At 40.3% G+C, this 26035-nt stretch overlaps 3 protein-coding genes across 3 annotated transcripts; 2 read left to right on the forward strand and 1 right to left on the reverse strand.

Moving 5' to 3' along the window:
* Nucleotides 1-2193: 2193 nt before the first annotated feature.
* LOC135471671 (uncharacterized) lies at nucleotides 2194-4126 on the reverse strand. Its single transcript, XM_064750982.1, has one exon. The coding sequence runs from the start codon at nucleotides 3445-3447 to the stop codon at nucleotides 2611-2613; it is 837 nt and encodes a 278-aa protein (XP_064607052.1). The 5' UTR covers nucleotides 3448-4126; the 3' UTR covers nucleotides 2194-2610.
* A 5394-nt stretch (nucleotides 4127-9520) lies between these two features.
* Nucleotides 9521-12871, forward strand: LOC135471459 (uncharacterized). Its single transcript, XM_064750706.1, has one exon. The coding sequence runs from the start codon at nucleotides 10986-10988 to the stop codon at nucleotides 11838-11840; it is 855 nt and encodes a 284-aa protein (XP_064606776.1). The 5' UTR covers nucleotides 9521-10985; the 3' UTR covers nucleotides 11841-12871.
* A 2473-nt stretch (nucleotides 12872-15344) lies between these two features.
* LOC135471773 (large ribosomal subunit protein uL13m-like) lies at nucleotides 15345-25724 on the forward strand. Its single transcript, XM_064751107.1, is given in 8 exon segments — nucleotides 15345-15494; nucleotides 17610-17733; nucleotides 18829-18922; nucleotides 22469-22529; nucleotides 24206-24292; nucleotides 24777-24788; nucleotides 24790-24899; nucleotides 25543-25724. Coding segments are annotated over 8 exon segments (567 nt in total). The 5' UTR covers nucleotides 15345-15473; the 3' UTR covers nucleotides 25601-25724.
* Nucleotides 25725-26035: the final 311 nt, after the last annotated feature.

Below are 26035 nucleotides of genomic sequence, written 5' to 3' on the forward strand. Positions count from 1 at the left end.
TTACCTCCCATATTATTTGTAGTATGCGATTTAGCACAATGTGTTGGCGTGATTGAGATATAACACTTTTGTTGTTGTTGCTGGTGTTAATGTTGTTGTTGTACATGACTTGTCAGCCGCCCTAGAATACAAACAGATCAATATTACTTTGTTTTATGGCTATACTGAACAGAAAAAGAAACTCCACAAATGCTATATTTTATGTCCCAAAGATACCGATATAGAACGAAGAGGGTTGTTATAGTAGAAAAATCTGAAGCTTTACTGGTTAACGTTGCGGTCGGAAAACTATTACGCAAACGACGTAGCCGAATTTGATTGTCCTCGGTATGTGTCGCCACACGTGACCGTCCGGACCTGAGGCGATCAGATGCCGTACCCGTTTGATGCACACGTGTCATTAGGGTGTGAATTGTCCGTCTACTGCATCTCAAGGCACGTGTACTAGCCACGTTGACGTTCCACATGTGCAAAGCATGGCATGAAAATTGTTTATCTCTCAAGGATTGTTAGCGTGTTTTTTTTCTAATCACCTGCACGTCTTGGTGCATAGCCACATAAAATTTTGGTCACGTGACCATGCACAATGGTAGGGTCAAGTTTCCACAAAGAGTGTACTGCATGTAATCCGCGTCTTTCAGCACAATTGCAATGGTCGGTGGTGTCAGGTTAGACTTAACTACATGTGCCTTGTTCTACCCGTTTTCATTGTGATTCATTTCTCCAAATGTGAAGTCTCTTTTTTTGTTCAGTATATTGTCTTAGAAAAATTCCCTCGGCATACTGGTACTAATCAATCATGATAGTATTTACTTGTCCAGTAAAATGGATGGAAGCTTGACTGAGCTAGACTGACGTGACTGAGCTAGACTGACGTGACTGAACTAGGCTGACATGACTGAGCGAGACTGACGTGACGGAGCTAGACTGACGTGACTGAGCTAGACTGACGTAACTGAGCTAGACTGACATGACTGAGCGAGACTGACGTAACTGAATGGATTGAAATGATTAAGGTGAACTGGCGAGCGATGTTGAAACGTATTCAATTTCCCGGTCGGCGCCGAAGAATTTATGTACTTATTTATTTGATAGATGTCTTACGCCGTACTGAAAAATAGTTCACCTTTACGATGGCGGCCAGCATTATCGTGGCAAGAAACCGTGCAGAGCCCGCGGGAAACTCACGACAATCCGCGGGTTGCTGGAACACCGCCAAACTCAAACCGCTGTTCCTGCCACACTCAACCACCGGCGGATCTACGAGAGCCAGCCTTCATGTGGGCTGACGTGGCTGTATCGGACTAACTTAACTCAGATGGACAGACGTGAAAGCTGAACTGACGTGACAGATGAAACTTGCGTGAATGAGAAGAACTGACGTGAATTGGATGAACTGACGTGACAGATGAACTTACGTGAATGGGAAGAACTGACGTGGATGGGATGAACTGACGTGGATGGGATGAACTGACGTGACAGATGAGCTGACGTGAATGTGATGAGCTGACGTGAATGGGATGAACTGACGTAAATGGGATGAACTGACGTCAGTAGGATGAACTCACGTGGATGGGATGAACTCACGTGAATGGGATGACCTGACGTAACTGAGATGAACTGGCATGACTGAGGTGGACTGAGTTGAATTGGCACAATGGTTGCTGTTCATGCGGCCCAGATAAGGTCGACAGAAATACAGGGATTTCTTGTGAAAGACTCGTCTCGAGATTGATGCTAAGAGCATGTGACAAAAATGGCATGTTACGATATAGGCCTACTCACAATCATTGTTTACATGACAAAAATAGCATGGTGTGATACAGGCCTACTCACAGTCATTGTTTATATGACAAAAATGGCATGTTGCGATACAGGCCTACTCACAGTCATTGTTTACATGACAAAAAATGGCATGTTGTGATACAGGCCTACTCACAGTCATTGTTTATATGACAAATATGGCATGTTGTGATACAGGCTTACTCACAGTCATTGTTTATATGACAACAATGGCATGTTGCGATATAGGCATACTCACAATCATTGTTTACATGACAAAAATGACATGCTGTGATAAAGACCTACTCGCAATCATTGTTTCGAGTTTCTTATGACAAAACGCACGAACTGAGAAACAGAAAAACAACATATTCAACGAAGTGATATTTAAAATGTTTGGAATTTCCCTTTATATATCGATTTTTATATCTCTACATGTATGGACATGTATTCATTAATAAATATGAATTAAGCACTATGCTACATGCATGGAGTATAAATATACACGTATGGTATCACTATAGACTGTGAAAGGCTTGTGTTGACCTTCGCCCACAAAGATCCAAGGGAAATTACTCTCCACTTCTGGACTTATTCCCACTCAGCTGACGGTGTAAACACACACGGACAAATAATATTACCACAAACAAAATTAAACCAGGCACCGAGACTCTATGTAAAAAGTACGAGCAACAACATCAATCTATTTTAATTCTCGGCACTAGAAAAGGGGAAGAGGATGGTTTGGGAAACTTCTTGTCCTTTATATTGAAATTGGGTTATAACCGAAAGTTTGATCCATACTGACAGCAGCGTTCAGATAATGAGTTAATACCCATTAGCAGCTGGGGGCGTCTGCCTGTCCGAGCGTCTTTCCGTATGCCGACTGCGTTGGCTGCGACGGCCCGCCTCAACACTTGACAGGTATTTCTCTATTGCCTCTGGGCCCATCCGGCAGATTTCTATAGGTGGGTGGATAAGAGGGTTTCCATCCAGAGTGGAGGAGGTGTAACGGACACCCCAGTCCAGTTTCCGGAGATTTCCAAACCGTCGTGGCAGTTGCTGGATACGGTTGTTTCCCACCCACAGACAGGTCAACTCTGTCAATGAGCATAGGCTGTCCGGAAGGGAGGTCAGATCATTGTAAAACAGCAACAACGTTACTAGCTGCTTCAGCTCTCCTATCTCCTCGGGTAAGTTGACTAAATGGTTGTCGCTCAAGTCCAAGAACTGCAGATTTTTAAGTTGACAGACCTCTTTAGGGAATTCTGTGAAGTCGTTGTTTGCAATGTGGAGACTCGTTAGATTCTCTAAATCGGCAAACCCAGCTGGAAGGGATGTCAGGTTGTTGTTGCTCAGCGCAAGTCGTTCCAAATTTTTCAGCAGGCAAATTTGGACTGGAACTTCTAGTAACTCGTTTGTATCCAAACAAAGAACTTTTAAGTTCACCAGTTTGCCAATATTTGGTGGAATTTCAGCTAGTTTGTAATCAAGACAGGACTGACGTTCCGGGCTTAAATCAAGAACTTCCAAGTCTATCAGATTAAATAAAGAGTTGGGAATATTAGTCAGATCACGGCCACGAATTTTAAGTTTTCTCATGCCATAGAACAATGGATCGTCACAGTCTATCCTCATCCGAAGCTGCCTCACAGACAGTGCCATTTCAGCATGTAGGACGTTGGGCTCTGTGAAACAGCTAGGAAATACCGGGAATCTCTTCCTATAATTCCTTAAAAAATTACCTTCCAGTTAGCTGAAGTCGTTCACAGTGCACGCATGCGACTCACCATACCCACTTCAGACTGGAGTTCTTTTAAGACAATATCCTGGGAAATGTCCTGCCCCAATACTTTGTTTTCGGGTAATATTTGCCTGTTCCAGACGAGGCGATTGTATCCGAGGGACTGCAGACTGGCTTCCGTGAAATCCACTTTGGAGTCTTTAGGGATAATGTTATAACAGGTTTCGATTTTTAGTTACCGGCACCATCTGTATAAGCCGATACGCCTCGTTGTCATGGGCTTTAACACGCACATAACAGAGGCCTAATTTAGCAGGATAGTCGAGGCTATACAACGAATCCAAACACGTTCCTAAAGATTTTCCCTCCCGTTTGTTGTCAATGTTGTATTACGGCACGCTGTTGTAAGCGCAGGTACATAACCAATCGGGTTGTGTACACACACAACCGTGTAGACTCATGTTAAATAGCAGAACCCTTACAAACAGCGGTTCTCTTCAGTTGTCGCCACCTTGCCAACTTGAGGCCGTCAAAGACCGCTTTTGTTGTAAAGATATAAACCTTTTAGTCGGGCGCACAAACAGTTTAAAGAAATAGCAAATCTGGCAGGTCCGTTCGATAGCCTCTGGGCGCCCACCAATACAATACACGTCTGGCAATTACCGGTGCAAACAACACACGAGGGACTTTATTTGATAAGAGTGGAGAGTAAATACACAAAAAGGAGGGTCCTAACACTCTTTTTATCATTCGGCCAGATTCACTTTTATGTGAGCCGAAGTCGGCACACCTGTGTCCTTCATACTGGGCATATCTCAGTCTAAAATGGGACACTCGTTGTTGGCTCGTCGCCACGATATGACTGGACTTTTGTGGATGTGGCGCTAAGCCATACTTATTCACTCATTAGTTGCTGGATCGAGTGTCAGATGTACTGTTAATCCTATAACTTGCCATTTTTCTTTTGCTTACATTTCACATTAACCATATTTTTTTTACCAGTCACCAACTGAACAAAGAAGACAGCAGCATATTACTGGAAGTGTGCCTCGAGAAAGTGTGACGATTAAAACAGGACGTGTGCGTTGGGTGTGTATCAGGGAAGAATAGTTGAATCACACTTACCCGGTCGTATAGTATGCGCAAGACACATTCAAGACCGACGGGAGTAAAATGCGCTGCAATAAAGCAATAAATGTCTTATGATGAGAGAAAACACGCAAACACAGAAGTTATCACCTATCGAGTAATTCATAGGCTATCGAGATGTATTTAAATTTGACCAAATACATAATCTAATGGCAGTACAACTGGCTAACAACGTGTCTTCATGTTAATATTGGCAATACCAACATATCTAAGTTCTGACAATGACAACACATCAAAGTTCTGGCAAAGGCAACACATATTGTTTGTCAGTTGTTCAGGCTTCACATGTGTCGTTTACCTCTTTGTGTCTTTACGATCACATTATGGCCTCCGTTATGTGTTTTAATCGTTCATCTCAAGGCAACAATGCCGCCCTCACGGTCGTAGAAAACACACTAAAATACCACTGAGACCCAGCGGGTGAGACTCCCGCTCTGTGATAACAAGTCCAAACACAATCCCAGTAAAATGAAACCTAAACTCACCTCAGTAGTCTCAAAGTTTAGTTTCTACCACGCGTTATGTAAACAGATAACGTCAATCTGTCTGTCAATTCTAAGTTAGACCGAGATGTCCTTTGTGTATTTTACATTGTAAAGTTATTAATTCATTGGTCATATTGACAGCTCACAAAAGGAGAAGAGTTAGTTGCATTTTTTTGCATGCCGTAAACAAACAGACACGTAGTTGTAATCCATGATTGCATACTCATCCTGTGGGATTTCATAAATATTTTTCAAAATTTCAGTTTTTCATCTGAACACAAGATACATGTATGCCTAACCGTTACATTATATGGACTGATTCAAACTGAAAGCGCTTTCCTGTTACCTATCCTCGCACCAAGTGCCTTCAAAATGCATGCATTTATTTATCTAATTGTTGCTGTGCTAAAATGATATATAACACGTTAAAAGCTGTAGAAATATGGGTGCCTATATCTTAACATGTTGCTTTTGTACACTATTTGCGTCTTGCAATGTAATGTAAGAATACCATACTTTTAACATATATAATGCGGAAGGCAACACATCATAGTGTTCATTTGACACACATGTAAGATGGTGTTATCTTACAACAGTTTTTAATCCTTCTGTAAAATGTAAAAGTTTAAACACAAATATTAACCTAATGTTATACATATTTTCCAAAAGTCGATAAAAAATTGTGGATTATCATTATGAAAAGTCATATTTTAGATTTGAGTTTTAAGACAGTGCGCAATGTCGTGCTCACACATATAACTGCGGTCGTTATTTATGAGTGAAGGAAACCAGAGTTAGACACAGACCTATATCCAGGTACACGTACCCGGCAAACCCCTCGACTCAAAACCGCAACCGAAACAGCGAGAGCTGGATTTGAACGTGTGACCTCGGAGGTTGTAACAGCGACCCAGCAACCTGAGCCGACGAGTCCCTGCTTCCTATTGGTTTTGAATCTATACAACGATAATAGTCAATAAGACCAAGCATTAACGGCTTATGTCACCCATTCTGCACAACAATGAAATAACGATCAATACATCGAAATAGTGACGGAGAATTTCGTCCATCAGTGGTCGGTAATCAATTTATGTACATTTCTGAGCAGTCACTTAATCTATTAACCTGATATCTGAATTTCTGTTTTGCCAGTGAGGACACAGTCGTACGGAAAAAAACGGACGCGAGGAAAACATCTTTGCCATGAGATAGATCGTATAGATTGTGACTTTAGCGAACTGCGCTTTGAGTCGACGTGGAGTACAAGTATAGCTTAGATACATCAGCAACCTTGTCCTGAGTCCTGGTCCCCACCATGCAACCTACTGCTCATTTCTGTACGACTGTTCATTTACTTACATAATGATTTAAATCATGCTATATAAATCAAGTTTGGCCTGTTAATCTCTCTTGTGTGGCCTATGTGCGTAAACCACACCCGTTACCCTACAAATGCTCATAGCCAAATTAAGTACATGTATTAGTCGAGACCTTTAAGGCTTTTGTCCTCGTACCATAAATCATTTAGGTTCATGCCAGCAGGGTTAGATTCAAATAAAGCGCTCCGATAAGCGATGCTATATTTACACATATTCTGTCTTTACTGAAGCCGCTGAAAAACAAAATCGATCAAGTTACCTTATAAAGCAATTGACTCAGTTGGCTTAAACTGATGGCATTAAGACATCACAAAGCCTCAACACTGAAGTGACGATTTAATCTGTACAAGTAAAGTATCTAATAACTTGTACATTAATGAACGAAAGACTTCTTCAACCGTTTTCTTCTATATTCTACCTTGCAAAATGTGTACTGAAGTCTTACTTTTACAGTGGACCTGGGGGCCCCCGTGGCTCAGTTGGCTAGCGCGCCAGGGCAGGGTAATGACGTAGGAGCCTCTCACCAATGCGGTCGCTATGAGTTCAAGTCCCGCTTATGCTGGCTTCCTCTCCGGCCGTACGTGGGAAGATCTGCCAGCAACCTGTGGAAGGTCGTGGGTTTCTCTGCCCGGTTAAACCCACCATAATTCTGGCCGCCGTCGTATAAGTGAAATATTCTTGAGTAAGGCGTAAAACACCAATCAAATAAATGAATGCAGTGGGCCTGATTGTATTACCGTGGAGGTCTGTCCTAATCTTATCTATTATGTACACATACCCATAAGTCAGATAGTTGCTTCGAGCGGTGCCTCAGTACGCATGTGCGTAACGTGTCACATTTGGGATAAGCAAAAGCACGTACTGAATTATCCCAGTCGTACAGCATTACAGTCTTCGGCGACAGCGCAGAATTCAGCTTCTATCCAATTTGTTGAAATATATTTTCTAAATTTTCGACTTGAAACTGTCCTCGAACTCTCAGATGTCACAATGAGTGGAACGAAATACACGGATTTTGATGAATCATGTGCAACTGCCTGAGATCATAATGCTTTAACATGGTTATGTGGATCTGCATGTCCCGCATCAATGAAATCTGGATCATGCGCACAAGCTATTCGTCTTGCCCATATGAGTGTGCGGAAAGAGTTGGCGCTATCAGAATACAGGAACGAGTGTACTTTGCTCTACCTACGTGTAAAAGAGTCTGATGCACCCCTGTTAGGGAAATGTGACGGTGAAATCCTTGGTATCAACACGTTTAGCTCGCTTTCGACTGTTTCTATTTCCCCGACATGCATCCAACACTGTGACATGGCGCTTGCCCGGTTTGACAGTAATGACGACTTGACCGATAGCCTGTTGCCACAGTCTAGTTTCTTAAATTTCTGAGAATGCAACTAGAAGAAAGACAAAAAGAGTGCCATCGAAACATCTAGGCTTTACCAGCATTTCTCTGCGTTTGTTTTTCAGTGGAACAATTAATTCTTATTAAAGGCATCTTAGAAAGTTTGAAGGAAATTTCATAAATCTTCGCTACGATTAGGCAATTTGAGAAAGGTTATAACCCAGGCTGAAACTCGCCTCTGTCACCAAAGAACGCCCTGTAGATCAAACCGTGCATTCGTAAGTTTCAAAATTCGTTTGGTCATGTGTCTGTTGCTTGTCAGAGATGATAATGCGATGGCCACGAAGTCCATCATTATGACACCTAGGTTAAGGCTTGAATTCTGTCAGTCGGTAGGACAAATCGCGCCGTCTGAACGCGACTTTACCTTTACCAACAGTTGTATTAATGTTGTTTTATTGATTTATTTAAGATCAGTTTTCTTTTAAGAAGAATTTTTTATTTACATATGACAGCGGAACTCAGGACTGCCCGAAATAAACTACAGCCGAAACAGCGACAGCTGGAATCGAACACACGGACCCATTTGTCAAGGGCTTCTAGTCACAGCGAGTCATGAGCGTATGTCAGTAGTGTGTACAAATAAAAATTGTTGTAAATATTCCTTTTTTGTCGGAATCTTAGCTGAATGATCGTCGTATAACATAAATGAGGTAATATCACCGGAGACGAGTTTTTGAACGTTTAGTCCACGTTTTCTTGAATAACGATTTTGCTGACTGTCCAAGACTATCCGACTCAGGAAAGGACATTCATAATCCCCAGAACAACTGACATATTTTACATAACAGTTTCCCTAGAGATTATGATTGTTCTTTGTTAGAATACACATACTCTACATATAAAGTTATTGATAGTCTGCTATACAATAGTCGTGTATTATCTGCATTGTATGAAATGCCTGTACATGTTTGTAAAATATTTACATACGATGGGGAAAATGATTGTATGCTTTACAAAGATAAACTATGTACGACTACCGTAAGAATTACCTGTTGCAGCCATAGATTATTGGCTTAGATGTGCTGTAGCAGTACTTGCTCTCATTTTAGCTTTTAGCTATAACTTTACATCACGTTCGTGAAGCTAACGAGACGATCTTTCACAGCTCCTTCGTTATACACGTTCACGCCTTGCTGTAAATTAACATTACATTTAGTGGAGCTTTATTTACTTCGGCTGCAAAACGAATAAAAAAGAGCTGAGTGCTTCCATAATACGTTGCAAATAATGTAAATACGTTCAAAGTGTTCCGACAAATACATGTGAACATCCGACCTGTGGAAACTGCCCATGTGACAAACGGTGTATCGATCACACTATATGTTTCGATCTCATAATTATAACCCTGTCATCGGAGACGGTTTCACCCGGATATTAAAAATCTGTAGCGGTAAATGAATAGCCACAATTGTATGCAGGGTGTGCCCTGTGTATAGACATGTCTGTAGTGGCAACCGGATAGATACCATAGAAAGTCTAACAGACCCGTTACATATTGATCAACACACAAGAAAAACGTCCCAATGACCTAAATAGGGTTACAAGCACACCAGCGACGTGTAAAGAGAGAAGCAGATATCGTGTGATAAGTGTTCAGCATAGCGTTTTGGACTCCTATATTCACGCAAAATGTACGTTCTTCGTGCACAACCTGTGGACTGGCTCTGTACATTAGCCTTGTAGAGGAACCATGTTGACGAAGGCCTGTATCTCTTTTTAATACAATTGTCAAGTAGATGATTAACTTATCTGAACCAATCGGAATTGTCACGAGTTGATTTGAGCCGAGAATATGAGGCTATAATCACTTAGGTACATGTACAGTGAGGCCTGTACCTCGTGACAACACGGAAATGGTGTTATTGGAGAAATGTTTGTGAATATTTTAACTGGTTCCAGGAAACAAATCAGGTCAGGACGCTAAAGCTGTGATGAAATGACCCGGGAGAACCTATCTAACCTACTCTACTCAGAAAGAGGAAGGACTGGCCTATTGCTGAGACAGTACCTATGCACATGTGGCCACGGCATTTTACACATTGCAACCGTTTCACCTTAACAGCTGACGTGATTTATTTCAGAATTCAGAGAAAGACTGTTCCTCAGTTGCTGGACGTAGTAAACCCATTATCACCCAAGGATTGTCCTGGTAACTGGCAATATCAGCAGTAGTCGTTGCTCACCTAAAAACGGACACCATTATATACGACGATGTGCTGAAGCTATCAATCAGAACAATGAATGAATCATACGTTTCTGATATATTCGCCGGTGTGGTGATTTGAAGAACCGCGGATGAACCACAGTAAGATCGCACCCAATGCAAAGAGCTGTTCGCCCAGTGGAGATTTTCTTGGCCAAAGCATGGACATATAGTGGCATGAGTGTATAGTATTTGTGATTATTCCTTGTGCGCCTTCGAAACCGTCCGGGTTTGTCGTGTTTTATGACAGTGCCACTGATGAACGACTGCAGCCATATAGCAGAACAATCCGTCTGGGAGATTTAGAGATAGTACAACTGTAGCAATCATTTCATGTGGTGTAGCTGTTAGAATCACTAGTTATTATTGGTAGAATTGGTTGAATTACTGTCTGTGGTACAGTCGTTATTTACTTTTAGCCATGTAATTATTTGCTTTAGCCTGATTATTGCCTGTGGTAAAATTGATGGCTGTTGCATCACGTGTACTGCTTGTAGCACATGTATACATGCACCGTGTATCAACTCAAATAAGATACCATTCACATAGGAACATACATCTACAGCATTCATTTCGGATATAGTCTGTGTGTATATTGCCAACGTTAAGCTTAATGTGTTAAGCTTAAGAAATAAATGAGTACAGTTTCCAGTCCAAATTGATGATAAGGCAAATATCCAGCCGGGTCATACATCCTGAGTAATTGCATGGGTCTTACCAACAGCGGATATTTATCTTCCCATCTAAACGACGGAGGGCAACATTGAACAGAGAACCCAGTTCAGGTGTATTTGATTGCCGCCGACATCTTCGCTGTTTATACTACAGATCCATGATGCAAGGATCTCCGAGACACGTGGTTTCTCAGGGGCAATTCCGAATGCTGCTACAGCGAGATGACAGGTTCTTCCCTGGTATGAACAAGATTAAAATCAAAGGTAAAGATCTGACAAATATACCCCCGTCGTTGTTCACCCTGGCAAGGGTGGAGGTGTTAGAATTAACACCCGAGAGAGAATCCTGTCTTGATTTCAAGCTGCCTCTGGTCCCAGCAGCAATCGGTAAGCTTGTGAATTTAAAGGTTGTTTGTCTCGATACAAACGAATTACTGGAAGTTCCGCCGGAAATGTGCTTGCTGAAAAATTTGGAACGCTTGGCGTTGAGTAATAACAACCTGACATCACTACCGGTTGGAATATCCGAGCTACGGAAACTTGCCAGCCTTCATGTGGCAAATAACGACTTCAGGGATTTTCCTCTCCAAGTGTGTAAACTGGAAAACTTGGAGTTTCTGGACTTCAGTGACAATCAGTTGATCAGTTTACCCGAGGAGATTGGAGAACTGAAGCAGCTAGTGACCTTGCTTGTGTGTTACAATGACCTGACATCTCTCCCGGACACTCTATGCTCTCTGACAGAGTTGACCTGTCTTTGGTTGGGGAACAACCGTATCCAGCAACTCCCAAGACGGTTTGGAAACCTCCGTAAACTGGACTGGGGTGTCCGCTACACCTCGTCTACTCTGGAGGGTAATCCACTCATTCACCCTCCCTTGGAAATCTGCCGAATGGGACCGGAGGCGATAGAGAAATACCTGTCCAGTACTGAGACAGGTGGGCGAAACCAACGTCTTCGACAAACCAACAGAAAACCGAAAAGTAAAGGGACACAGGATTTAGTCCCCTGAATTAAGGAATGAAGTTGGGTGAAAATAACTGAATCAAGCTCAAGAGTGGAAAGATGTCATGGTGGGATCAAACTGGTCGTTGCAAAAGATCAGTGATGATTAAAGGTTTAATTCTGGGATAAGGATTGTGTGATACTGTTTTACAAAGTTGCCGCAGTGTTGTTGCCAAATCCATTTTCCACTGTGACGTTTACGTCTCCACTATGTCTTGGACGTAAAGCCAAGCGCGACTTGTAAAACGGATACATGAACACGTCAAGCTATGTTGTATATCGTTTTGTGACAACCACTAGGGTATATATTTTCTTTTGTTCTTGAAATCGTTCTAGTTTTATCCATCCTAGACTCTTAAAGAATACGTAGGTTATAACAGGGTGGCAGATCTGTGTCGTGAGCATAACACACATTTCTCCATGGCTTAATGCTTGCTCACTAGAGAAATCCCATTGGTATATGAATTGCGCATATATGGATGAATCAACAGCACAGTGTACATGGAAACATCAATTTGGCCACATACACGTAGCTTGTGTTGAATTCTGGCCACATACATGTAGCTTGTGTTGAATTCTGGTCACATATATGTAACTTCTGTTGAATTCGGGCCACATACATGTAGCGTCTATTGCATTTTGGCCACATAAGGTACCGGTAGCTTCTGTTGAATTCTGGCCACATACATGTAGCGTCTGTTGACTTCGGGTCACATACATGTAGCATCTGTTGAATTCTGGCCACGTAAATGTAGTTTCTGCTGAATTCTGACCATAAATGTTGCAAACTGGGAAATAGTTGTATAAACCTATCTCTGGTGCATTTTTATCTCAGCTGTACATATAAGCACATTGACAGTATAGCCACTGTTGTTAGATATTCATACATGTATGAAAGATATTAATAAACTGGATATTCCACAAAACATTCTGTCAATATGTATAGCATACTGGATGATTCTTGTAAAACATGATTGTAATTTAAGCAACCTGAAAATGTTTAATGGGATGTCCTTGACAAAACCAGTTTCGGAATTAAACCTGTGGCGTAGATTGAAGTCGTCGTAATAATTAAACCTGTGGCGTAGATTGAAGTCGTCGTAATAATGAAGCCTGTGTTCTTGAATCTTATATATATACCGGTATGGTTATTCTTGAATCTTTCAAGTAGTTTAATTAATACAACTCATTCAGCTTACCAAGAATCTGGGATAATGCATAGTTTAATCATGAAACATGGATGCCGATGACAGAAGTCCAAACTGGGCTGGCATGCAGATGAGCGTCATCGGCGTAACCATTTTCACAATAAAAATAATTCTACTTCACAAGATACAATATAGATTTTAGCCATGGAACACGCGCATCTATTTATTCACATTGGTCGCAGTCGGTATAACGATTTCCTTACAGGAATGACAGCAAAGAGAGCTGGGCGTCACTCTGCGGATATCCGCTTCCCGTACTGAGGGTGCTATTTTATACACAAGGAGAAGTCAGTAGAAACATTTTATGATGCCCATTTTAATCGAAAAGTAAAAAGTAAAGCCAAACTGTATTTATGTTTCATAGGGAAACGAATAGGCCTATTTTTACGGGCTCACTCATAGCATCATGAAGCCCCGTACATGTATTTTGAACCATGTCATCACAATAAATTTACAAAACATCTCGAAAATAAAGCTTATTTGGCCATAAACGAACGCCTTCCCTCGGGCCCCAAATTCACTGGCTCACAAGTAACATAACTGCTATGGGGTCTGTGTATATGACCGAAATGCAATAAAATCCCGTAATGTAATAATTATTACACTGTGGGTAGCATTCGTAGGGCAACATAATTTCATAACGAGTTTAATAATTATTACATTATGGGTAATCTTTACGGAGTGCATTATGACCATTAATAAATACATGTGTGTGTAACACTATGGCTATAAGCCTGACCCAAACACGTTTTTTGACCTTTGGCATCGAGGTGCCCGTAACTTGATATATTTGCATTCAATCGGAATTTCAACCATATTTTTGTGCCCGAACTTATCAAGGAGGACAGGCGTTAAATGACCGAGATAACAAGAAGAGACTCTTATTAATTTGTAGACGGAAGTCTGTTTACACAAATATGTATCTGTGGAAGTAAATAAATGTTAATGGGAACAGAATTACTGGCAATGGTGAAATACAACATAATTATTGACAGTGCTACCCGTAAGGTACCAATCTGTTACACTGCATCATGGGTAGCAAGTATTACCAACCACAGGTACACGTACTTGTCAACTGAAGTGCTGCCGCCACTAAGGTACGAGACAAGACACCCAACCCAGTCACAATATGCTGATACCAGGTCAACCAGTCATGTTTCCTTGCACAATGAGGTGTGCAGAGGAGTTGTTGAAAAGTATTCCCAATGGGACGTACTAGTATTCCACGTTGGCGGTCTCGAAGACGGTCACCAGTCGCTACTTTTGGGTGCTCTTCCCCAGTTCCAATACCCTTGTTATCTCCCTTGACCTGAGAACGTACTGTCTTTATAGTAACGGTAACGTGAATCAAAGAGAGGAGTAAAATACACGACTTTTTCTGTGTACGTTGAAAGCCATCCATATGCACTTCCCGATACCTTGTATTTCGGTCAGTCATAGAAACTAAAGCTTTCCACACACAAAACCGAAACGCATTTAAAAAACAGTTTTAGTTACCGGTATCGAGGAATATGTGTAGGCCTAAATTCTTCAACCGTTACGATCACGCTGTGACCAAACAACTCTCGGTGCCATGCAAGAGTGTAAGTGCTTGCTTGGGGTTTAACGTGCTATGACAACGAAGGAGTTCTTAGAGTGCATGTAATGTGTCTCCTTCTTGCAGCACGGATTTGTTAACATATTCTCATTACAGGCTAATCTTAAAATCTGAACTTAATATGGAACCGATTGCATATCGTAACAGGATTTCCACCGCTCTTTTATTTAGTGCTGCTTCACTGAGTAAGCCGGCCCACCAGAGCCATTACACTGATACGGTCAACCAGTCGTTGCACTATCCCGTATAGTTACGCTAAGTCACAACTCCCTCCATTAAGGTCTTTGGTGAGACCCAGGATTGGTCCTGAATCTACCGCTCCCGAAGCGGACGCTCTACCTTCAGGGCCGGTATCATGCAAGAGGCATGATATACTTCAGATGCGACAGCATTTTCGCAACATGGACTCGCATTGACACAGGAAAAGACAATAGGCCTATATGTACGCCTCGTCGTCATATGACTGAAAAATTGTTATACATACATACATAAACGCATACATATCCATAGGTACATCGGGCCGTAGGTCTAACGGCAGGCTAGCCTAATTAACTAGACGTTACAAGGTGTATCGTTATAGTAGGCACATGTACAACGTCTAATCAATTAGGCTAAGGTTAAGTCTACGCACTGTCTCTGTGCCACACATGGAGGATGCGTGAGACTTCTGCAGATTAGTCTCCCTTGACTGACAGTCTTTAATGTAGATGTGCATGCGGTGTTCGTTAATGAGACTGAGATAAGTTTGAAGCGTAACTTAACATTAATTCTGCGGGTAAATTATGTAATTGAATGTGTCTACTCAAGAGGGAACTGGGATCCCAACGCGTTTGCTATGGCCCACAACCGAGTTTTAGTAAGTGTGTTGTATCTCGCAAATGTATTTTGTTATCATGATGTCGTCACGGAAATTGGTGACTTGGTAAGGCCATCGCAAGCAAGTCATCACACAGATGATGAAATGTGATTTTCTATGAGGACTATGAGCTTGCTGCCTGCTTAGGCCTGGATGATAGCTGTTCACACGCTCCAAAAAGTACCAGACAGAGCACAGGAGATCTAATCTACTCGTAGTCTAACCTACATGTAGGCCTAGTCTCTCTACACATAATTTATGGCAGTTTAAAAAAGCAGTTAGAGCACATCGGGGCTAGGCATATTGTATGAGTTGATGAAGATTTAGCTACTGGTAGATAAGAACTCCTGTGCCAGACTGCTAAAACCCCGCGCTGTCAATGACCCTCGTTCACCAAATCAAATAATCCACTGCTGTTCGTTGGCTATAGTGTAATGTTTGACATCGTAACAGTAATCCCCACGGATCAATTTTCAAAACATTAATAAAAAGAAAATACCTTTATTGGTATCATATTGTTATATTATCCTGATAAATCACTTTCTCTTGCTGTCAAGACCTGAGTATTTTCATCAATTGAAAATGAAAGCTGGATCAGGTCAAAACGCCCTCTGGCTGAACACCCTCTACCTAAACGTCAGGGATCCAGTGTGTGTGCAGTTGACGGTCTACAACAACAACACTGGTCAATCAGTGACATGTACGCGTCCCTGTAAGCCTAGGTATTTTTGGGAGTATTTGACAACTATCAGTAGCCCTAACTGTGTAATATTTGTCAGAAATGTCTTTGTTACAAACTTTTAAGTCCTGAAATAATTTTAAAATGTGTATTATGCAATACCAACATTTAACAACTTTTATGGGCCATATATATATATATATATATATATATATATATATATATATATAGAATACAATATAATCACGGACATACATGGAAGCCCATGCCTTTAGCTTGAACATGCATTATATATAGAGGGTGTTTAGGTAGATGGTGTTCTGGCAAAAGGGCTTTCTGACTGTAATTCTAAAAATCTAGTCCATCTTGATGAACTCGGTGTGCTGCTTTAATATTCTGACATTCAGTATAACACTGAGTCCATCACCCAGTTCATCTGGATGAACTGATAAAAATTACCTAAACTGGACAGACCTGTGGATTAAAGAATGGAAAACAAAAGATACTAGCTCTTCAACCACTTCAGGGGTACATGTAAGCAAGGCCTGATTGTATGATACTAGCTCTTCAACCACTACAGGGGTACCTGTAAGCAAGGCCTGATTGTATGAGTGAGTGAGTGCTTGGGGTTTAACGTCGTACTCAACAATTTTTCAGTCATATGACGACGACTGATTATATGATACTAGCTCTTCAACCACTACAGGGGTACATGTAAGCAAGGCCTGATTATATGATACTAGCTCTTCAACCACTTCAGGGGTACATGTAAGCAAGGCCTGATTGTATGGTACATGTAAGCAAGGCCTGATTGTATGATACTAGCTCTTCAACCACTACAGGGGTACATGTAAGCAAGGCCTGATTGTATGATATTAGCTCTTCAACCACTACAGGGGTACATGTAAGCAAGGCCTGATTGTATGATACTAGCTCTTCAACCACTACAGGGGTACATGTAAACAAGGCCTGATTGTATGATACTAGCTCTTCAACCACTACAGGGGTACATGTAAGCAAGGCCTGATTGTATGATACTAGCTCTTCAACCACTACAGGGGTGAATGCACATGTAAGCAAGGCCTGATTGTATGATACTAGCTCTTCAACCACTACAGGGGTGAATGCACATGTAAGCAAGCCCCAACTGTATGATACTAGCTCTTCAACCACTACAGGGGTACTGAGTACGATGGACCTCTAGCAAGCAAGCCTTGACTGTATGATACTTGCTGTTCTGCTTGAATGACTTCACAGTCTAGCATAGTGTTTGCAGGCATCATACAAAACCCTTTGTAAGTTTTAAAACCGAGCAGCACACCTGAAGACAAAACTAGTACTTTAAGTGCACTTTTTGTGTGTGTGTTTTTTTTTGTTTCTTTTGTTTTTGTTCTTGTTATTTTTTGACATTTTATTGTTGTGTATCCTGTTTGCAGCAATGGGCCACATTCGCCCGGACATGGTGGATATATGACGCAGCTCACCAATGTCCGCACAGATCTGGAGACGTCTTGGTCAAGTACCTGATGGGAGTTCACAAACCTATCTACCACCCTCTCAGTAAGGCTGTAGTGTTAATCACTGTTGGGATAAGAAAGGTTTTGAGGTCTGTAGGAAATTTCCAGGGGTGTCATGTGACACTAACCAGCCATGTTTAAAAGCTGCTCTGTGTCACCATTGATCCAGTTTGCTGCACCCTGATGTCTTATTAGTAAACTTTACTAAACCCATCATAAATTACCCTTCAGCTGGTTCACTTAAATTAAATGTCATGAGATATTGACAATGTCAGTGTTTAATGAAGGAAATTCCAAGCCAGTTTTCTGTTAAAAAAAATCAACAAAGTGACTTCTTAGAAATTTGCATCTAGCTGCCCTGTGTTTATGATCATTTTATCGCACATTGGCTAATTTAACCACTGTCTTTGGAAGGAACAGAGAGCAGGAAGTTTGTGCCAAATCTGTTACCACCGAGTACTAGTGCACTCAACATGTGGGTACGAAATGGGGTGCAAGACAGTTTGCAACTACAGAGACAACACGTAGACCTTTGGCAACCTGGAAATGGCACTTTCGAATTACATCCTTGCGTTCTTTGTTGAAGTGTGCCATCAGCCGATTCATGATGATGAGCTGATACTCATTTTGATGAGAAAGGACATGGCACAAATAAGTGATGGAGAAGCCTTCTTGCTCTGTTTTTCTCCTCAAACCAGTCAGTTAGATTAGCTGATGCAGGATAGAATCATTGTAAGCAAAGAGCAGCGATACCAAATTATGATTATCAGAAAATATTCTTAAAGTTATTAGGAGAAAGTCTCCAGTTTGACATTTAATTTAATTGAACTACCGGTTGATCTGTAATATCAATGTTCAGACACACTAAAAAAGGTATAACGTGTCTGTGTACATATCATGTCATTAATCTGTGTATTATAATCCCCAACCTGTGTTTATGTGGTGTACATGTCCCATAGCAAGGATCTGCTGCCTTTGATGAACATTTTCCTTTCTCTGTTAATACATCGCTAACCTCTATGAAACCAGTTTATGTAGAATACCCAGATTTGATTGTGCAACCTCTGACGTATGTATAAAGGCATGTTCTTCAGAGTTTTCTTTATTTCTAACTAGTGATTTTACTTTGTCTGTACAGGTGACGTTGGGGACCATGTGGTAGTGTTCAATACTAAACACATTGCCATGGAAGGAGATCACTGGAGAAGGTGGAAGTATTTCCATCATACTCAGTAAGTATCGGCAAATATCAAGCTCTGGCTACAAACGTCAAGCTCTGGCTACAAATGTCAAATCCTGAGTACAAACGTCAAGCTCTGGCTACAAACGTCAAGCTCTGGCTACAAATGTCAAACTCTGGCTACAAATGTCAAGCTCTGGCTACAAACGTCAAGCTCTGGCTACAAATGTCAAATCCTGAGTACAAACGTCAAGCTCTGGCTACAAACGTCAAGCTCTGGCTACAAACGTCAAGCTCTGGCTACAAATGTCAAACTCTGGCTACAAATGTCAAGCTCTGGCTACAAACGTCAAGCTCTGGCTACAAACATGAAGCTCTGAGGACAGATGTCTAGTCCTGACTTCAAATGTCTAGCCCTGACTCCAGACGTCAAACTCCAACTACAAACGTCAAGCTTTGACTACAAGCATCAAGTCCTGCCCTGACCTCAAACGTCAAAAGCTCTGATGACTTCAGACTTTTCACATCATTAAACCTGCTGAAAGCTATGACATGTATGAGCAAGAAAATATTGGACCTGTTTTTGGTGAGACATATATAGTAATCTGAAGGTCATCTGAATGGGTGCGGCGGTAGAGTGTCTGAATGGTTGCGGCGGTAGAGTGTCTGAATGGGTGCGGCGGTAGAGTGGCTGAATGGGTGCGGCGGCAGAGTGGCTGAATGGGTGCGATGGTAGAGTGGCTGAAAGGGTGCGTTGGTAGAGTGGCTGGATGGAGGCGGTAGTATAATGTTACTGGTTAGAGTGTCATGTGTGGTGTCCTGGCATTCCACTGGGGCAGCACCATAATTACAGACATTTTCCAATCTGCTACATTGGGACACCATTATATTAAGACTAATCAACATTGTATTGTTGAAAATGATGTTGAACTCCAAACAAATGATCAGTATGAATGGACGATTATATTTTCAAACAGCATGTTATTGGATTCCACATCTTTTTTGTATCAGCTGAGATGTAACCTGTCTCAGCAAACTACATAGCAGAACTCTACCGCAGTTGACTGTTCAGTGTTCACTAGACAACATTGTTCAGTGTTGTAAATTAACAGAAATCTGTGACCACAACTTTTCATTTTATATGTGTCTGTCCTGCTTTACTTTAAACCTGCATTCATTTTATCTCTTAAAGGGGAAGAAAACATAAAAATTGGATGAAAGAGCAACACTTGTTTTGCAAATATGGTTTAATGTGCTTTTTGATTTGTTTTTCAGGAAAAATGGGTATTTGAAAATATTTTTGTGTGGTGGATATTTGGGACCACATTGCTATTTATCACCATTGCATAATAATGTTCTACAAAAGGATGTGATGCATGTCTAATAAATATATCGGAATGTAAATTTGTTATTGATATCCAAACATATGCTTTTAATCTGAATTATGGTCATATTTATGGATATATTAAAAGTGAAAATATGATCAGAATCCAAATCGAAAACATTTATAAGCTGAGAAGAACAAATTCTGCTGCAGATATGTTTATTAAACATGTGTTATATCATCATTTATAACATAATATTACGCATCGACTGTATGTACCAAAAGGTGGTCCAAAATACCCACCATACAATATGTACGAAAAGGTGGTCCAAAATACCCACCGTACAATATGTACCAAAGGTGGTCCCAAATACCCATCATACAATATGTACCAAATGGTGGTCCCAAATACCCACTATACAATATCTACCAAAAGGTGGTCCCAAATACCCACCATACAATATGTACCAAAAGGTGGTCTCAAATACCCACTATACAATATCTACCAAAAGGTGGTCCCAAATACCCACCATACAATATGTACCAAAAGGTGGTCCGAAATACCCACTATACAATATCTACCAAAAGGTGGCCCCAAATACCCACCATACAAAAATTATTTCTAAATATCTTTGTTTCTCTTTAAAGAAACATCAAAAGAGATATTAAAGGCCACATTAATGACTAAGTTTTCTTACTCTTTCATTTGAACTTTGTCATTTTTACTTTTTCTCCACCTTCCAAGATCTCTGTACTAGGTAAAAATGCCACAAAGTTATGAGGTGTTGAGATGTGTGGCTTTAATTGTTTATATCATTTTATGCATCAGAGTCAGATTCTAACATGACATATCTGTTTAGTAAATGGTTTTTTTGTTCTTTATATAAGTGAATATCTGCATATTTGATTAAATACTTTACATGAGAATCTTTAAATTCTTAACTGCGTATCTCAGGAAATAATCATGCTAAACGCTAAATCATAAGAAATGGTTACTTAGCTAATAACCTTTCAGTCCTAATACAGGGAAAAGATTGGCCTGAGTTTACTGAGACAATTTAAATTTGCAAGGTATCAAAAAGACCCATATGTTGTCATACTCTTCTGTAAGGATACCTTGTTACATGTACAAGATCTCTGGGGTAACATTTTGTTTTTTACGTGTATTTCACATTCCTCTTACTTAAAGTTGAAAAAGAAACTTAGATTATAAATGTTTTAAATTTTACAAAAGGTATACATTGTAACTATTACTTGTTGTTAACTTGATGAATGAACTCACTGAAGTGGATGACCTGCTCTGAATGCACATCTCTGCTAAATGTTCATACTCTCCTGCTAACATTTGTCTGTAACCATCTCATCAATGCTTGTGCAGACCTCTGCCAGGGCAGCATTGGCAACTTACGTACACGTTAACAAAACACAGCCTTAAATCGTCACCTCAGGCACTAGGGTGACATACAGGAGGGAGATAATCAACATGCTGAAACAGGCTTTTTTGCGTAACTCTCCAGATAAAACACAAATCTATGCTTTCCTGGACAGGGAATGGTAAATTTAATAAAAGTTCATTTAGGTTTATCTATTGATATTCTGACTGCAGAGTTCTTGTTTAAAATTAAATTGTAGAAATGTTAACAAAGAATTTCATCACAAAAGACCTTGCCATTTGCTATATGCTTTTTGTTTTTCCATTTACTTACTTTAAATTTTTTCAATATAATGCTTTCAAATTTTGCACGCATGTAGCTTAATCTTTAAACTAAAAAATTACTCGGAAATTTTCGGTACCATTTTATAGTTTTAAATACGTTAATAAAAGATTATCAACGTTTCCCAAATTTTTGAACTTTTGAGAGTTTTAACTTGAATGATCTCTAAGAAAAATATGGAATGATTATCAAAAAAAACAGTAAATATGTTCACTATTTCGGCCTACATGTACACAAGGCAAAATGTTGAATTTTGCTCATAAAGAGGGGTTTTAGCATGCTAAAGATGTACAAGTTGTCTCCCCTTATCCTGTCTTGTACAATATACTTGTATTTCTCATTGGTGAGAAATCTTTGGAAGAAATCCTTACAGTGGAGTTTTAATGTCCCAGGATGACCAAAGAATTTTCAAACTACAAGGCTTTTCAGAAATAAAATACTACTGGTGAAGAAACAACTGCCCACCATACATACATGTTAATATGCTCAAAATGTACATCATGCATCAATTCAGGTGAGGACAATTTTTAGGAATTCACGGTCTCATTTTTGGTTAAAGGTACCCAGGAGGATTCTCTCAGACCTCAGCCTGGAGGCTACACGAAATTGACAAGACTAAGGTACTTCACCTTTCTACTTTACCCACGTGTTTATTTTTGTTTTAAGCATGGAGGAAAATAGATGCCCTCAAAGAAAAACCACTGGCCATATATGAAGGCCATGTTATTGGACAAGTAATTGTTAATGGACATGAGGAACAGGCTATGGCAGAGTGGTCAAAGGGAATTGTCTTTCAGTCACTAGAACAGATGCCGTTCAGGTTCAATCCTGGGATTAGACAGGGCATATTTGCATTCCTGACTGCTCTCTGACTACCTGTGGGCCATGGTACGTAAACAATAAGCAGTGAACAACACGGTCTAATGTTTGCTGAAAGATACATGTCTACCACCAAGATGGTATGCTTATCTGTATGGCAAAATTAGTGAAGGTCGGCAGGGATTTGCCAAATGTCGGTGGTGTATCCCTGTCACTCTGGTTTCTTCCACAAATAAAACAGCCTGGCATCTTAAAAAAAGTGAAAAATACTTATGTATGGCATTTACATAACAATGAAATAAGTAAGTCAATAAATTATTGCAAGACTCAGCAGATGACCCTGTAAATAAATTTGTAAGGCTTTGCAAATGGCTCTGTACATGGCTCTATGAATGCCTTTGTAAGACTTTGGAAATGGTCATGTAAAAGCCTTTGTAAGACTGTGGAAATGGTCATGTAAAAGCCTTTGTAAGACTGCAAATGCCTCAGTAAAGTCCTTTGTAAGATTATTCAAATGACCATATAAATGCCTTCGTTTGCTTAAGGCCCAACAAATGATACATGCAGAGATAGGCTCTGGCCAAAAGACGACTATTAAAGTGTAATTAACATCACTGCATTTTTTTTTACGTAATTCTGCTTAAGCCATGGTTCTGGGGGCGTGTAATTTATGCATTCACAAGAACAGTTAAAACAAAACCCTGACTGAGATAAATTGACATGAGGATGTATTTCACCAGTTGCATGTGACCATTTATCAGGGGTTTTGGTTTTACTCCCTATGCAGTATGTCTTATAAATGGTTTGGCTTTGTGAAAGCATCCTGTCTAGTATCTTTAGGTGGTGTCTGTTAACAATTTGAAAAAGTAGAAGGCAGTTACTGGCAGGATTAGCCATTAGTCTGTCCATTGACATTCAGATGTGACAAAGTCACACTTGCAGAACATCCTCTTGTACACGTATGAAGCATGCCAAGTACTTGTAATGGTGGTTTAGATTGTGGACAGTGTCTACACATGTTAAGCAAACAACTACTTCATGAGTGGATGTCCATGCGAATGTAGGAACACAGTAGATGGTCAGAAGGCAGAACTTCTGCTGGAAATAAGGGAATTTCATTGGTTCAACAATGGTAAGCTTTGTAGGTGAAGGAAACTATGCAGAGCCTGGGAGAAACCACCACCCATCATGAGGATAAACCACCACCCATAATGAGGATAAACCACCACCCATCATGAGGATAAACCACCACCCATAATGAGGATAAACCATCACCCATAATGAGGATAAACCTCCTAACCAGAACCTGCAACTGTGTCAGTGGAATGGGGATTTGAACTCACAAGGTCATTGGACCAAGCTTATATCACTGTGCTATCACTTCTGTGTCATGTAGAGCATCAACCATAGATATATTTAGTGTGTCTGTATTAAATATCCCTGCATTATATATTTGTTTAATGTCTTCTTTCACCAGATCATGTACAAAGAAATCTATGCAAGAATTAAAGGAAACCTTCTAAGAGGAAATATGATGAGACGCCTTCATCTTTACCCTGAAGATGTAAGTTTGAGTGTACAGATGAGTGTTTCAGGTGTAAAATACATCTACAGTGCATGTTACTCTTTAGTCGTGTATCTTCTCTTTTGCCAGAACTTATTAATTACCGACCTGTATGTATTTCAGAAGAAGTCTCGGGGAGGCATACTACATATAGTGAAGCTGCAAGCATCATACACATCTTTAGTTAGGAGTAGGAGATCATGTGTGTCAACAGATTTGTTCAGTTCACTAGTCTCAGGCAAAACCTCAATTCAGGGGCTTTACACTTTCAACAGGAATCTGGAATGCTGTCTTTTTTTGAGATTAAAAGTGAACATTAAACTTGTTATTACATGTATGGATTTTACACTGTTTTAAAACTGTCGGAACAACAAATATCTATACTGATGCATCTCTGTAAAATGTGTCATTTTGCATGAGCACAATGACAGGCAATATTTTAAATGTAAATATGTACATGTATACCTTGTACATTTGGTTTCAGGATATACCGGACTGATGTATTGAAGAATGTGTCAGATCAAATCCGCCAGGTTCAGATCATACCCAAGAGACTGGGCGAGTTTACTGAGCAGGAGATCAAAGATTTCCCAAAGCTCTTTGATTGGTCAGTACTCAACTCTGTTTGCATATGATGCTGAAATGAAAAATGCGATCTTGTTTTATTAAATCATTAAATTGTCGTTTAACACCATACTCAGGACTTTTTTATATTTAATTTACAATGGTAGGCAGATTTTTTGTTGTGGCTGGATGAACACTAAGAGCCGGGATAGTACAAATCACCAGTCCAAGGCCAGGGTTGAACCTGTACCCTGTGTGCCCTTCAAATTGAAAAGCAAGGAGCATTACCGTTTGGCTATGGCCTTCCTCCCACAGCTTTGAAAACATGGTTTGCATTGAAATGGATTCTTTGATCATGACTTCAGATTTTTGTCTGGCTGGCGTGCAGTTTTATATTGTAAAAATACAATTTCCAAAATTTCACATACCACCCAGCATTTCGCAGTATTCGACATTGAAGATTTCTTGATATTCCCGGTATAAGGTACAAAATTGGAGAAATCCCTTGTGTTTTGTCAAGACTCGGTGCCGTATCTAAGGTATTACCTTTATTATGTATTACCTTTATCATGTAGTGTGGAGAATTTGCTCTTGCTTTATCACCGTAGTTTATATTCAGGAATTTGGTTGTGTATTATTTCATTGTCTTATTTGTAGTAATATGTTATGCTCTTTGTGTTTTACAGGCCAGAAGACTTTTTGCTAACATCCAAAGAGAGCAGTGAGAGAAAACCGAGCCAGTAGTATGGGGACCTCCTTTTAGAGTTGAATGGTGTACATATGTATGCGCAGATTTGGGCATGCTGTGAGTGATTTGTTATTTTTTATTTTGCATAGCGTACATGTTTATGTAGCTTTAGAGATAAAAAAATAACCAGGGAAAAATGCAGTTCTTAGTTTACTTTTTTTTTCATACTTACATCCTAACCCGAGAACTACATCACCCCCAGAGTAACCACAGTCTCCAACCCACCAGAACTACATCACCTTCAAGGTAACCACAATCTCCAACCCACCTGAACTACATCACCCTCAAGGTAACCACAGTCTCCAACCCACCAGAACTACATGTACATCATCCTTAAGGTAACCACAGTCTCCAACCCACCAGAACTACATCAGCTTCAAGGTAACCACAGTTCTCAACCCGCCAGAACTACATTACCCTCAAGGTAACCA

Source organism: Liolophura sinensis, chromosome 7, assembly GCF_032854445.1.
Source record: "Liolophura sinensis isolate JHLJ2023 chromosome 7, CUHK_Ljap_v2, whole genome shotgun sequence".
NCBI lineage: Eukaryota > Metazoa > Mollusca > Polyplacophora > Chitonida > Chitonidae > Liolophura > Liolophura sinensis.

What these genes read in the sequence shown, in the direction of transcription:
- LOC135471671 (XM_064750982.1), bottom strand. Translation starts at nt 3,447, where the DNA reads ATGGCACTGTCTGTGAGGCAGCTTCGGATGAGGATAGACTGTGACGAT.
- LOC135471459 (XM_064750706.1), top strand. Translation starts at nt 10,986, where the DNA reads ATGATGCAAGGATCTCCGAGACACGTGGTTTCTCAGGGGCAATTCCGA.